The sequence below is a fragment of the Gymnoscopelus microlampas genome (genome assembly GCF_963454915.1).
Source record: "Gymnoscopelus microlampas genome assembly, chromosome: 14".
NCBI lineage: Eukaryota > Metazoa > Chordata > Actinopteri > Myctophiformes > Myctophidae > Gymnoscopelus > Gymnoscopelus microlampas.
Genome location: NC_139951.1, coordinates 41,779,998 through 41,792,080, shown reverse-complemented (window position 1 = coordinate 41,792,080; position 12,083 = coordinate 41,779,998). Strand labels below are relative to the sequence as shown.

Sequence of the window (12,083 nt, the reverse complement as noted above, 5' to 3'; positions counted from 1 at the left end):
GTGTGTGTGTGTGTGTGTGTGTGTGTGTGTGTGTGTGTGCTTCTGTACACCCCCGAGTGTGAGTGTGTGTGTGTGTGTGGCTCCACCATTACAGTATACTGTATACCCACATGTGACAACTGGGCATGTCTGTGTTTGTTAACATTTCTTTAACCCATTCATTCCGTAAACGCATCTGTGTAATTTTAGATTTCTTTGGCTATTCAAAAAATAGCATATCTACAAGCTTGCACGGGTGCCGTGCTACGAGCTTGTAGATCTGCAAATATTTTTTGTATCGTGATTTTTTTTTTGCAAATCTTTGAATATATATATACATTTTTAACTCAAATCTTTGCTCTTGGGGATTCTACAAATGTCTTCTAAATCCTAACGTTTTTTTTGGGAAAACACTTATTTTGCTATATCAGTGGTTCATTTTCATGTCAAGGACCACCCAGAATGATATTTATTTGGCCACGGACCCCCATCTCAAAATATTTTGTTCCAGGGACCCCCACCAGAAGCAGAGATTTGAATTAAAGTGTATATATAATTGTATATATTCAAAGATTTGCACACATTTTCTTTTTTTTTCAAAAATAGCAGATCAGCGCTATGAGCTTGTACATCTGCTAATTTTGAATAGCCAAAGAAATCTAAAGTGACACAGAAGCATTCCCGGATTGAACGGCTTAAAGACAGCACTATGTCATTTAGTTTGGGGTATCAGTGGCCACTTTGGACACACATAACATGGCAGACTTTGACTTCATTACCCAAGAGTCTCTGCAAGCATGTCCGGCGAAGACGCGATGTGATTGGCCAGTCTTCGCTTTGACTGTGCAGTTCACCCTCGGTGCCTCTTGGCAAATGCCGGGATGAAAACTCATTGTCTCCCCTATACATAGTAATACAGTCAAGCCCCTATAGCAGGGACTCCCCCTGAGTCTATACATTTATGAAAAGATGATTGTTATTGCTTCAACATGTAACTTTATAATTTTGTGGGACATAATATGCTATATTTAGTTGTTAAAAAGATACATAGTGCTGCTTTTAATGCATGTGTTTGGTTCTTATTTGTTTGGTGTGTGTGTGTGTGTGTGTGTGTGCCCGAAGGGTGCAGTGCAGGGTGCAGGCTAGGTAGCTTGTGAATGTTTAATAGTGTCCAATTGAGAGCCAGTCCAAAGCTATTGATCCTATCTGGGCCTCCCTGACGCATTGCAGAGGGGCTTGTGTGTGTGTGTCTTTTGGTGTGTGTGTGTGTGTGTGTGAGAGAGAGAGATAGAGAGAGAAAGGGAGCGAGCGAGCGGAGGGGTAACCTCCTGTCTTAGTCTCAGTGGTAATCAGGTTACATTGCAGTTTCCAGTGTGTGTGTGTGTGGGGGGGGGGGGGGGATTACAGACTGCCTGTCTATTACATTGTGTTGGCTTTAACACCTGGACTATGGGAACTTCTTTTTGTTGACCCGATAAGAATATTATCAGTGATGGTTGTTCTGTATCAGGTCCTTCGTGAACACTTTCTCTCTCTCTCTGCCTGGGACGCAAATGTGAGAAATTGAATTTAATGCCCAGGCACCTAGCTCTCCTTATATCAACTGCGATAACTGTATCTTCTACGAGGGGGCTTGCCAAAAACAAGTGCTGTAAACTGTTTAAGAGTTAGGGATGGGTATGAGTACTCGTTCAGAAAGATTGTGTAATTTAGCATTTAACCACTTTTTAAGTGGTTACATTTTTACTTTTGGATATGCGAAAGGAAAAGCTGATCTAACAAGCTCACAACAGGCTGTGAGCTTGTAGATCTGCATACATTACTCTACATACATTTTCATACATTAAAAACGTTTTGAAACATTTTCACCTATACCTACATAATGCCATGCCCAAAGTACAGATGCCAGGTTGAACAAATATTAATAAAAACATGTTTACAATGCTAATAAAAAGTTATTTCTGTACACATGGTTAGGTAGACATGTTGATTAATTGTGAATGTATGATTCTGGCACAGCCCGTCATGATGTCTGGCCACAGTCATCATGATGGGATGTGAGTCAAGACGAGGAGTGGAAATATTTACAGCAGCCCGATGCATCAATATGCTACCTCCAACTTAACAATCATAAGCATACCATTGCCATGGTTATTCATTCGGGGATTCAAGTATAAAGAGAAGGCACAAGGCGACTGGCTATATCTTGCGTCATGTTATTTACCAGCACATTCCAGATCCGCTGTGAGACTGCGACAGCAGACTTTGTTTGTTTTTCGTGCTGGATTCTTAAAATGAAAAACCTTACGCGTTGGCGTTTTAATAAAACGATAAGACTTAATTGAGGTATTTCAATATATATGAGCGCACATCGATTATAATCACAAGAGTACGCGATACTAAAGGGGGTGTAAGTGATATTTTTGGGATAAAACAAAGTTTTTTTTGTTGTTAAAAAGTTAAAGCTCTATAATCTGAGGTGTGTTTCCCCGTCTCTCTAGCTCTTTTTAATAAACGGAAAATACGTTTTCAGGTGTGTTGCCAATTTCTTCCAATCAGGAGGGGGAACCCATTTATCAGCTTCAATTTTATACTGTCCCAGTTCCAATTTTGTCGGCTCATTTTTCTTTTTGGTTTCATCACTTCACTTCACTTCCAATTTCACTTGTTTATCCTGTATACTGTCTTTGAGTTCTCTCTCTCTCCCTATTGGATGAAATTGGTATCCCAACCTGAAAATGTATTTGATAGAGAGAGACGGGGAGACCACTGTATACTGAACAAACACTATAGCAATGCTTATTATGCTCCTGTGTACTTTTTGTTTTTACGATGTATTTTCGACTATTTTCAACTGGCTGCAACTATGGAACGGATTACCGAATGTTTTTAATCTTTTTCCCCGGATTGTACGAGACCTCTATGTGTGTAATGAGGGTATCACCGTGAGGACGGTGATCACTGAAAATGTTTTGTGACTACTTGAAAAAGGTTCAAAAATGGTTAAATATCCAGGCACTGGAGTTACCCTGTTTTGAAAAACCCCTGGCACTCAATGTGTTAAGAGTTCAAATCCATAATTTGCAGTGGTCACTGGACAGTAACTAAGTACATTTACTTGAGTACTGTACTTAAGTCATTTTTGGGAGTATTTGCTTTTTTAGTTTTATTTTTTTGCACGCTGACGACTTTCACTCCGCTACTTTTCAAATAGAAATATTGTACTTGAGAACAAAGGGAGTCTACCGATGCGCCTCAGCCTAAAACGGCTAGTCCGGTGCGTCACAGGGGCAGGGACGACAGATGCAGAAGAGATCAACGCTGGAGCAACTCAGACAATTTAAGCCTTTTTATTATTTAGGTTCAAGTACAAATATTCAAGTCACGACTCTGAGGAAGGTCGTAAGACCAAGACGTCAGTCACTTTTTGTACTTGCACTTAAATAATAAAAGGCTTAAATTGTACGAGTTGCTCCAGAATTGATCTCTTTTGCAGAAATATTCTACTTTTTGAATCTGCTACATTTTTAAGGAAGGGACTCTTGAGACCCAAACGTAGAACAATATATTATGAATTAACCACTTAAGCCCTACTGCGACGTGTTGTGAGCTTGTAGATCGGCTATTTATTTTTTTAACTTTTTTGGGGGGAAATACAGCAATGCGTTGATATTAACACGAACATCTACTTTGTACTTTTGAATGCTTGAGTATATATACTTGTGTATATACTTTGTCCTCCACTGATAATTTGTAAAACAAATATTATCTCCTGTTCACCCACTTCTTTTATCCCCGACACACCTCTCCCCCTCCTCTCTCTCTCTCTCCCTCCCTCTCTGTCTGTCTCTATCTCTCTCTCCCCTTCCCTCTCTCAGTTCCCGTCTCCTGAGTGGGACACGGTGACCCCAGAGGCTAAGAACCTGATCAACCAGATGTTGACCATCAACCCGGCCAAGAGAATCACTGCTGATCAGGCACTCAAGCACCCATGGGTCTGCGTAAGTAGAGACCGGATTCTACACCACACACGTTTGTATTACTATACTTGTGACATCAACATTTTTATTTTTATTCAATTGTTTTTAATTGTATTTATTTAGCACAAACAATACAAAAAACAATACCCAGAATATAAAAAGAAAAGTGCCTGGAGGAGGCAAGAAGCCCAATGGGCTTATACGAGGCCTCTACCTATGTATAACACAATAAAAAAATATGAACAGAACATGATTTGTAAACAACAACATATAAATATATAGAATTTACAAATAACTTGATTGCCGTAATCTACAACATGATTGAAATACCTGATTATCCATAACAAGATGATAATAATTAGCCAATATAGTTGACATATCAGGTTTTACAGGATGCCAAATTCATAGAGCAACCAAGCAAACGGGGAAAAGAGAAGAACAAAATTATAATACTAAACCAAACAAAAGTTATCAGGGAAAGTGTGTGATAATGGATGTGACATTATGTGACCTGGTCAATCAGAACATCCTTCAATTTGTTCTTGTATAAAACTTTTAGGACGGCGAGTTTTATAGTTTGTGGGCCATTTTAACCGTAAGACTAAAGCCGAAAAATTGCTGATCTCCAAGCTTGGCTATTTTTCGATGCATGACACAAGCGTGTAACTGTTTTTGTAAAGTGTAAATCAGGCCTGACTCTTATCTCTGATCCCTAAACCTAACTTCTAAATGCCTAATGCTAACACTAACCCCCAACCTGAACTTTTTTCTAATTGTAAACCTATCTCTAAACATCTTTGTTTTTTAAAACATAACAGACATTTTTTTGAGTAAGTAAAATTTTCCCCAATGGTTTGTCTACATTCCGCTTGTTTAATTTGTACCCATTTTACCTATATTCTGTTTGTTTCATTCTCTCAGAGAGACTTCAGCCAAAGGGTCATACCGGTTGTTTATTTCTATAGGACAAGCATTTATAATTTCATATTTTAGAAATTTAAATTATGTTCTGATGATATAAACGATAAAGCAGCTCATATAAAGTAACTCGGTACTTCAATGAGTAGTCTTTTCACTAGATAGGTTTCTACTCTTACTCAAGTCATTATTTGGATGACTACTTCTACTCGAGTAATTATTTTAAAGTAACAACAATACTCTAGAGCACTGGTTCTCAACCAGTGGTCCGGGAACCACCAGTGGTCCTGCAGGGGGTTCCAGGTGGTCCCAAGCTAAATGATGGAGAACTGGAAACCAAAAGGACCCTTAGAGATCTTAACTCTTGAGTGTGTAAAATGAAACCAAATGGACCCTTACGGGTCCATTTGGTTTCATTTTACGCTCTCAAGAGTTAAATTATTGTTAAACATCTGCATTACTTAATTAAAGAATTGTTAAGTTTTGCATCTGAGAGTCTGAGAATCTCATCAAATGTGGTCCTGGCTCAAATGCCGAATAAATAATGGACCTTGATATGAAAAGGGTTGAAAACCACTGCTCTAGAGTACAGTTTTTGGCTACTCCTGTTCACCTCTGATAGTCTAAAATGACTTTTATTTGTTGTCTTCCTACAGCAACGTTCGACAGTGGCGTCCATGATGCACAGGCAGGAGACCGTCGAGTGTCTCCGCAAGTTCAACGCTCGCCGAAAACTCAAGGTGCCCGTCTTAAAACCCAATATATATATACAGTAGTGTACTTTTCTTTTTTCATCCTCTCTCTCTGTCCCTTCTCTCTCTCTCTCTGGCAGGATCTCTCTCTCTTATCTCTATCTCTACCTCTATCTCTCTCTATCTCTTTCCGTCCCATCCTGTTCATGGTTTGTTTCTCATGTCAGGGACCCCCTCATATCTATCCTCCTCTGTTTCCCTCCAGGGAGCCATTCTGACCACCATGCTGGTGTCCAGAAACTTCTCGGGTAGGTGCATCCTTCCACCCCCACCCTCCTCTTCCTCTTCTGGGAGAGAGGAGGAAGGGAGATGGGTAGAACCCCCCCCCCTAGACACACACACACACACACACACACACACACACACACACACACAGACACACACACACACACACACACACACACACACACACACACACACACACACATCCAACCACACTCACGTGACCATCCAGTATATAACCATATTCGTTTGTGAATGTACAATATTGGCTCCAAGGAGTGTCATTGATGAATGGTGGGGGTTTACAATAAGTTAATTATTCTAATTCTAAGAGATAATTTGTGAATTATGTTAAAGATGTATGTTTATAGTGATACAATGTTGGCTGCATCATGATTTATGTGAGCAGCCCAAAATATCTACAGTGTGTCTGCCATGTAGTTGACTCAATGTGGGCATAATTAGTAACACAACCTGCCCATGCTAATGTTTCTCTCCCCTGTTTGTGTGTGTGTGTGTGTGTGTGTATGTGTGTGTGTGTGTGTGTGTGTGTGTGTGTGTGTGTGTGTGTGTGTGTGTGTGTGTGTGTGTCTCCTGTCTGTTGTTCCTGGTGTGTGTTTGTGCGCGTGTGCTCCTCTGCTATCGGCCATGGAGAGTGTGTGTGTGTGTGTGTGTGTGTGTGTGTGTGTGTGAGAGAGAGAATGAAAGGGAGTGCTTCATTTTATTGAGCGTTTTATGTTTGGGGTCAAGTGTGGCGCTTAAAAAAAGAAAAAGATAAAAAAAGGTGACCGTTATGATTGTGTTTTATATCCACTGAGAGGTCGTATTTGCTTGAAGCCCCGTCTTCAGCCTGAAAGGCACCGGCATATTACTCTACTGCTAATGATTTCAGCCCTGCTGGGCCTATAGGGAACCGTCAGGGGCTAGACGTGATTTTGTTGTTTTTTTTTTTGCTGTTTTGTTGCTGTAGCCCATTTCTATCACACCTCATCCCAACCACTGTGTTGGAGCTGTTGTAATACAGCTGGGCTGTAGCATGCATGCCCTGTTAAAGGGCAAGACCACTTTGGTAGAGGTTTGGGTTGTGTAGTTGTTACCTTGCCATAATGTAACTCCAAAGGTGGACAAGAAATCAAAAATGATTGCTCCAGTGATTAGAAATTGTTAATTCAAAATATGCTCTTCATTGACTTACATTTTATACTGAAACGCCTCTCAAAGTCACTCTTTTGGCACATAAACGAACGCAAACAAAGTTGATTCAGACAATATAGAGCATCACCAAACCCAGTACTTTTTATTAAAAAAAATGAACAATGCTGGGTTTGGTGATATATATATCACCTTGTATATATATTACAATATCGGACAATATATACATATTGTCCGAATCAGCTTTGTTTGTGTTCGTTTATGTGCTAAAAGAGTGACTTTGAGAGCTGTTTCACCGTACAGTCAATGAGGAGCATATTTTGAATTATTAATGGAACAATTATTTTTGATTTCTTGTCCATCTTTGGAGTTAACATCATGGCAAGGTAACTATACTCAACCCAAACCTCTACCAAAGTGGTCTTGCCCTTTAATACAGTTAGCCGACCGGGACAGTGGTTCCCAACACTGCTCCCCACAGAACAGTCACTGGTTGCTGCTGGTTTTCTATCCTACCAGGTGAAAGCAATTTGAAGTGGGTGTCAGTGGTATGTTTTTTTGTAAACAAAAATAAAAGTAGTAAATAGTTGAAGCTCTATATTCTAAGAGTAATTATTGCTATAGAGTGTTTGTTCAGTTTCAATATCAGCGGTCTCCCATTCTCTCCAGCTCTTTGGTAAACGGAAAATATTTTCAGGTCGGTATACCAATTCTATCCAATCAGGAGAGAGAACCACACAAAGATGATTTATCAGCTTCAGTTTTATACTGTTCCAGTTCCAATTTTGTGTTCTTTGTTTTTTTCATCACTTACAATCTCACTTGTTTATCCTGTATGAGTTTTCTCTGCTGATTGGATTAAATTGGTATCCTGACCTGGAAATTGTATCCCCTGTTTATTGAACAGCTAGCCCTGTTTATGAACAAACACCATAGTCTATAGCAATGATTGCTATGGGAATATGGAGCTATTTAACATGTATTTTATTACAAAGAAATATCACTTAACACCCCATTTTAACCACCTGGTTGGATAGAAAATGCAACATTTGTCAACCGGTGGTATTAAGTTGCAGGGTTGGAAACGGCTGGTTTCTAGAGTCATGCTTGAACAATATAAATTTAGTTTAAATGTGAGATATATATATATATATACGTACTGTAGGCCATCCTAATGATACCTTGCATAATAGCTCCTCCCAACTTGTAGCGTTTCTGTCCCAATAGTGGGCCGGCAGCATACCAACTCTGCTGTTGCCTCCTCCACTGCCTCGCTGGCTCAGGAAGGTACGTCCCAGAGACACGCCCATCCACTTCCTCTCTACACACACGCCTACTTCCTGGCTACTATATGGGGGTCCACTCACGACAATAAAGATGTATAATTTTGAGATCATCAAGATAAGATGAGATAAAAGAAATGACATAAGAACAACAGCAAAAAACTACTTTTATCTCATCTTAACAGGCTCATTCCCCTGCTATTCCCCTTCCCTTCAACCTCATAGTTCCCCCCCCCTGCATGCAGCCTCTGCAAGCCTGCCCTCAACCTCTAATAACATGCGCACTCTTACTTTACACACACACACACACACACACACACACACACACACACACACACACACACACACACGCGCACACAGACGTAGATCATCCCCACTTTGCACCAAATGTCACTCACGGTGCACTCAGTTAAGCTCATATTTACAGTAGTTGTCACGCACCGAAAATAGCAGATCCACAAGACCACGGCGCGTCGCAGCTGCAATGCGTCGTGGGCTTGTAGATTTGTAGATGACAACCCGCTCACACAGCCAAAGTACAACATCATTATAACACGTTTAACACACAAGCATCTCTTAACGTCCATCGATTCCTTTTATTTCTCTACTTCACACCAACCTAAGTCATCAACTCACATCCTTTTCCTCCCCCAGTCCCAAATGACAAGATATTTATCTCTGCCATTAAGGGAACATTAGTCAACTTCCTGACCCACTCCTCCTCCGCCTCCTCCTCCACTTTCATCCCACTATCCCCTTATACCAACCACCACCCCCACCTCCCCCCCCACCCCCTTTTTACTCCCAATGTCCAGGGCTTATTAAGGGGGTTGGGATGGGGGGGATGGGGAGTGGCGTGTATCTGGGGGGCGACTGACACTGCTGGGGCCGGCAGGAGCTGGGTTGGCGTGCTGCCATCGTCTGACCTTCAGATGGGGGTGGGAGGGGAGGTTATAGGGGAATAGTGGGGCGAAGTCGACTGTTTTGAGAAGTCAAGACGTTGCTGGTGGAGGTGGTTTGGACTGTGGGACGGTGAGGGAGGCGTGGGGCGGGGTGTTTCGGGGGTTCGTCTCGTTCAGGCCCCTGCTTCCGGATCCAGCGGTTGAATCCATCACGGCCTTTCCTGACGAATCCCCAGCGACCCCCCCTGCCCCTCCTTTTCCCCCGTCCCGCGGCCCTCCTTCCTCCTCATCGGTTTAGCACTTTGAAAAGAATAACAAAATCAAGCGCCTCCTCACTGACTTCATTGCATGAGGAGTGACTGCTGGATTCTTCTATCAAAGTACCTAAACGGGGCTCTCTGTTCTCGTCCCCTCTGCTCACACCCCCCTCCTGGGGGGCGTGGCGGCGGGGCGAGGCATGTGGGGGTGGGGCGGGTGGTGAAGGTCGGCGATGCCAACGGTGGCTCCGGGCTTTTTTTCTTCCACAGGCGTGGAAGCACAAGGTGTAGAGCAGACCGGATTCTCTGTCACCTTTCTTTTACTCTTAAAGACTAGAGGATCCCCTCTGCTCTACAGCGGTGAATCGATTGATCCTATAGGATCAATCTGGAGATCATAAATGAAACTGAGCACTGTGAGAAGAAGACATGTTGAGAAAGAGATTTCGAGAAGGAAAAAAAAGCCACTGGTTTAGAGAATGGTTGAAGCAATGTTTAATGAATGCAATGCATGATGGGAGTGCCCTTGCGATTCAGGAATGAAAGTGGTGGCGTGATTGTTAAAAAGTTAGGCCCCCGTCCAATAGCGGGGGCGCCGCGCCCTTCTTCTCTGAGAACCACGGACCGATCGCCCTGCTCGTAAGTGCAGTGACGTATATGACATCATCGCATCACGTGAGGGAAGCTCTCAGACCAAACCCCTCTTCCCACAACAACTCTCCCCGTTGGTCTCTCAGCTCTGATTGGGTGACACTCGACCACCGCCAATATACTGTTCTCCGTCCCCCTTAACTGCCAGCTTTACTCCCTCCTTAGAATGGCTGAGACGAGGCTTTTTTTGCAGTTTGCTTATGAACCTCCCCTCTTTTACCCAATGTCCCAGGACAGTATGACAGAAACGTGGAATTATTTGTTATATACAGTATATATATGTTTAAATGAGGATATTTTTTGTTTTGCCTTGCTGCCTCTCGCATGTGGATGTCCCATTATTTATAGTACTTGCTACAGTATATACGTCTGAGATGTGCCTTAAGATTCTTTCCTAAAGCCTGATTTATACTTGGTCGTGCACCCAGTGTCGCACACCGAATCTAAAAAAATGCCGATCTACAAGCTCCTACAATCAGTTTTATTCAGTGGCACACGACCAAGTATAAATCAGGGCGTAATGCTTCGTTTGTATCCCCGGTAATAATCACTTATCTGACACGTGGACGGAGTAGCTCATCCCACCCCACTTTGTAGATCAGCTGGTTTACGCCCATCCAGCCGTTGTCAGATCAGTGATCCCGCTCCCTGCGGCGTGCACGGCTGAAGGCAGCATTGTGAGATTATTGGAACACGGCCCCCATGCTGTCCGGCACTTGCACCCTGTAGGCTGCTCTCGTCAGGGATATCCCGATTAAAAGGGCACAGGCCGATCAGCCCTCTTCTCCTACTGTATTATAGAATGAAAGCTATGCATCCTGGGGCCTGTAGTTTTTTTTTTTTGTCCTCTTTATTCTTTTTTTTTTTGTAGTTTGTCTTTTTGAATGCTGCATGGCCAGGCCAAGATAGAACATGCATTATCTACACGTACGCAAGATCATGGAGCATGATAATACCGCAGGCGACTGTGTGCTGTCTTAAAAATGCTGTGCCCCTCTGACCTTCTCTTGTATTGTAATACTGAGCCCTCGCTTTCTATATTCCCTTTTTTCTCCCATTTCCTTCTTCCACTTGTTATCGTAAGGTAAGAAACATGCGATTTTTGAGAGTGAAAATATATATATATATATGTATGTATATCTATATATATATTATATATATATATTTCTTTTTTTTTAAATGTGCGTGTGCTGTGTGTGAGAAAGGGGAAGCAACAGCCAGACTCGGGCGGTGATGACTGGAACCTTTAAAGGAAATCATTGATTTACATTAACCTGACTCGTCCACATAAAGTCTTGGCGGCTGTTTAGGGCTGACCATCACTCTGCTTCAGACCTGCCAGGCCCAGGGGTCTGCCAGACACACAGGAAATGGATGGAGAGAACAAAAGTTTACTTTGCTCTCAGGTTTCTGTATCCCCCAGATGGCCATGAATGGCTTATGATGATGTTGGATGGATTCCGCAGAGTGTAGCAACCTGCGCAGCCCAACAGGAAAACGCCCCGGATTGGTGCATTAAACGTAGGCTGTTACCTGGGCAGTTTGAATTAACCACTTAAGCCCTATTTTTTTTTTATGGCGAAAATTGATCTGGTAGATCAGCTATTACCGCTAAGACAAACCGAGCGGATGTCCCCCCTCTTATCTGACAATCTTTCACAAGGTAGCGCTTTAAATTGTCATTTTTGGAGGACTTCTGAAGATACACCGTTCCTAACACACCGTGACCTGTGTTTCTCCAACAATCATTTCCAATCAAATAATCAGAAGTAATCAATTTGCTTTGGGCCAAAGAAAATTGCTCCAGCAATTCCCCGTAACCTAATTATTTTACCCTAATGAAATGGTAGCACTTAAAATAGATTGGTTTGCAGGACAATACCCATGACCCATGATGCACAACCAGCCAGAGATGGTGGAGTTTAGAGAGGGATAATTCATTTATTCCCGCGATTCTATTCGTCATGCCACTGAACCCTACACACAC

At 42.3% G+C, this 12,083-nt stretch overlaps 1 protein-coding gene across 13 annotated transcripts in view; it reads left to right on the top strand.

Moving 5' to 3' along the window:
• Positions 1 to 12,083, top strand: part of camk2g1 (calcium/calmodulin-dependent protein kinase (CaM kinase) II gamma 1) — a 73,389-nt gene that overhangs the window by 35,264 nt on the left and 26,042 nt on the right. For 9 of the 13 annotated variants that reach the window (XM_084077485.1, XM_084077484.1, XM_084077492.1 and 6 more), the window contains exons 10-13: positions 3,858 to 3,980; positions 5,534 to 5,617; positions 5,835 to 5,877; positions 8,231 to 8,290. In XM_084077485.1, the coding sequence (XP_083933611.1) occupies positions 3,858 to 3,980; positions 5,534 to 5,617; positions 5,835 to 5,877; positions 8,231 to 8,290 (310 nt within the window). The remainder of the gene's footprint in view (positions 1 to 3,857; positions 3,981 to 5,533; positions 5,618 to 5,834; positions 5,878 to 8,230; positions 8,291 to 12,083) is intronic. The other 4 variants (XM_084077487.1, XM_084077490.1, XM_084077486.1 and 1 more) reach the window with 1 other exon arrangement.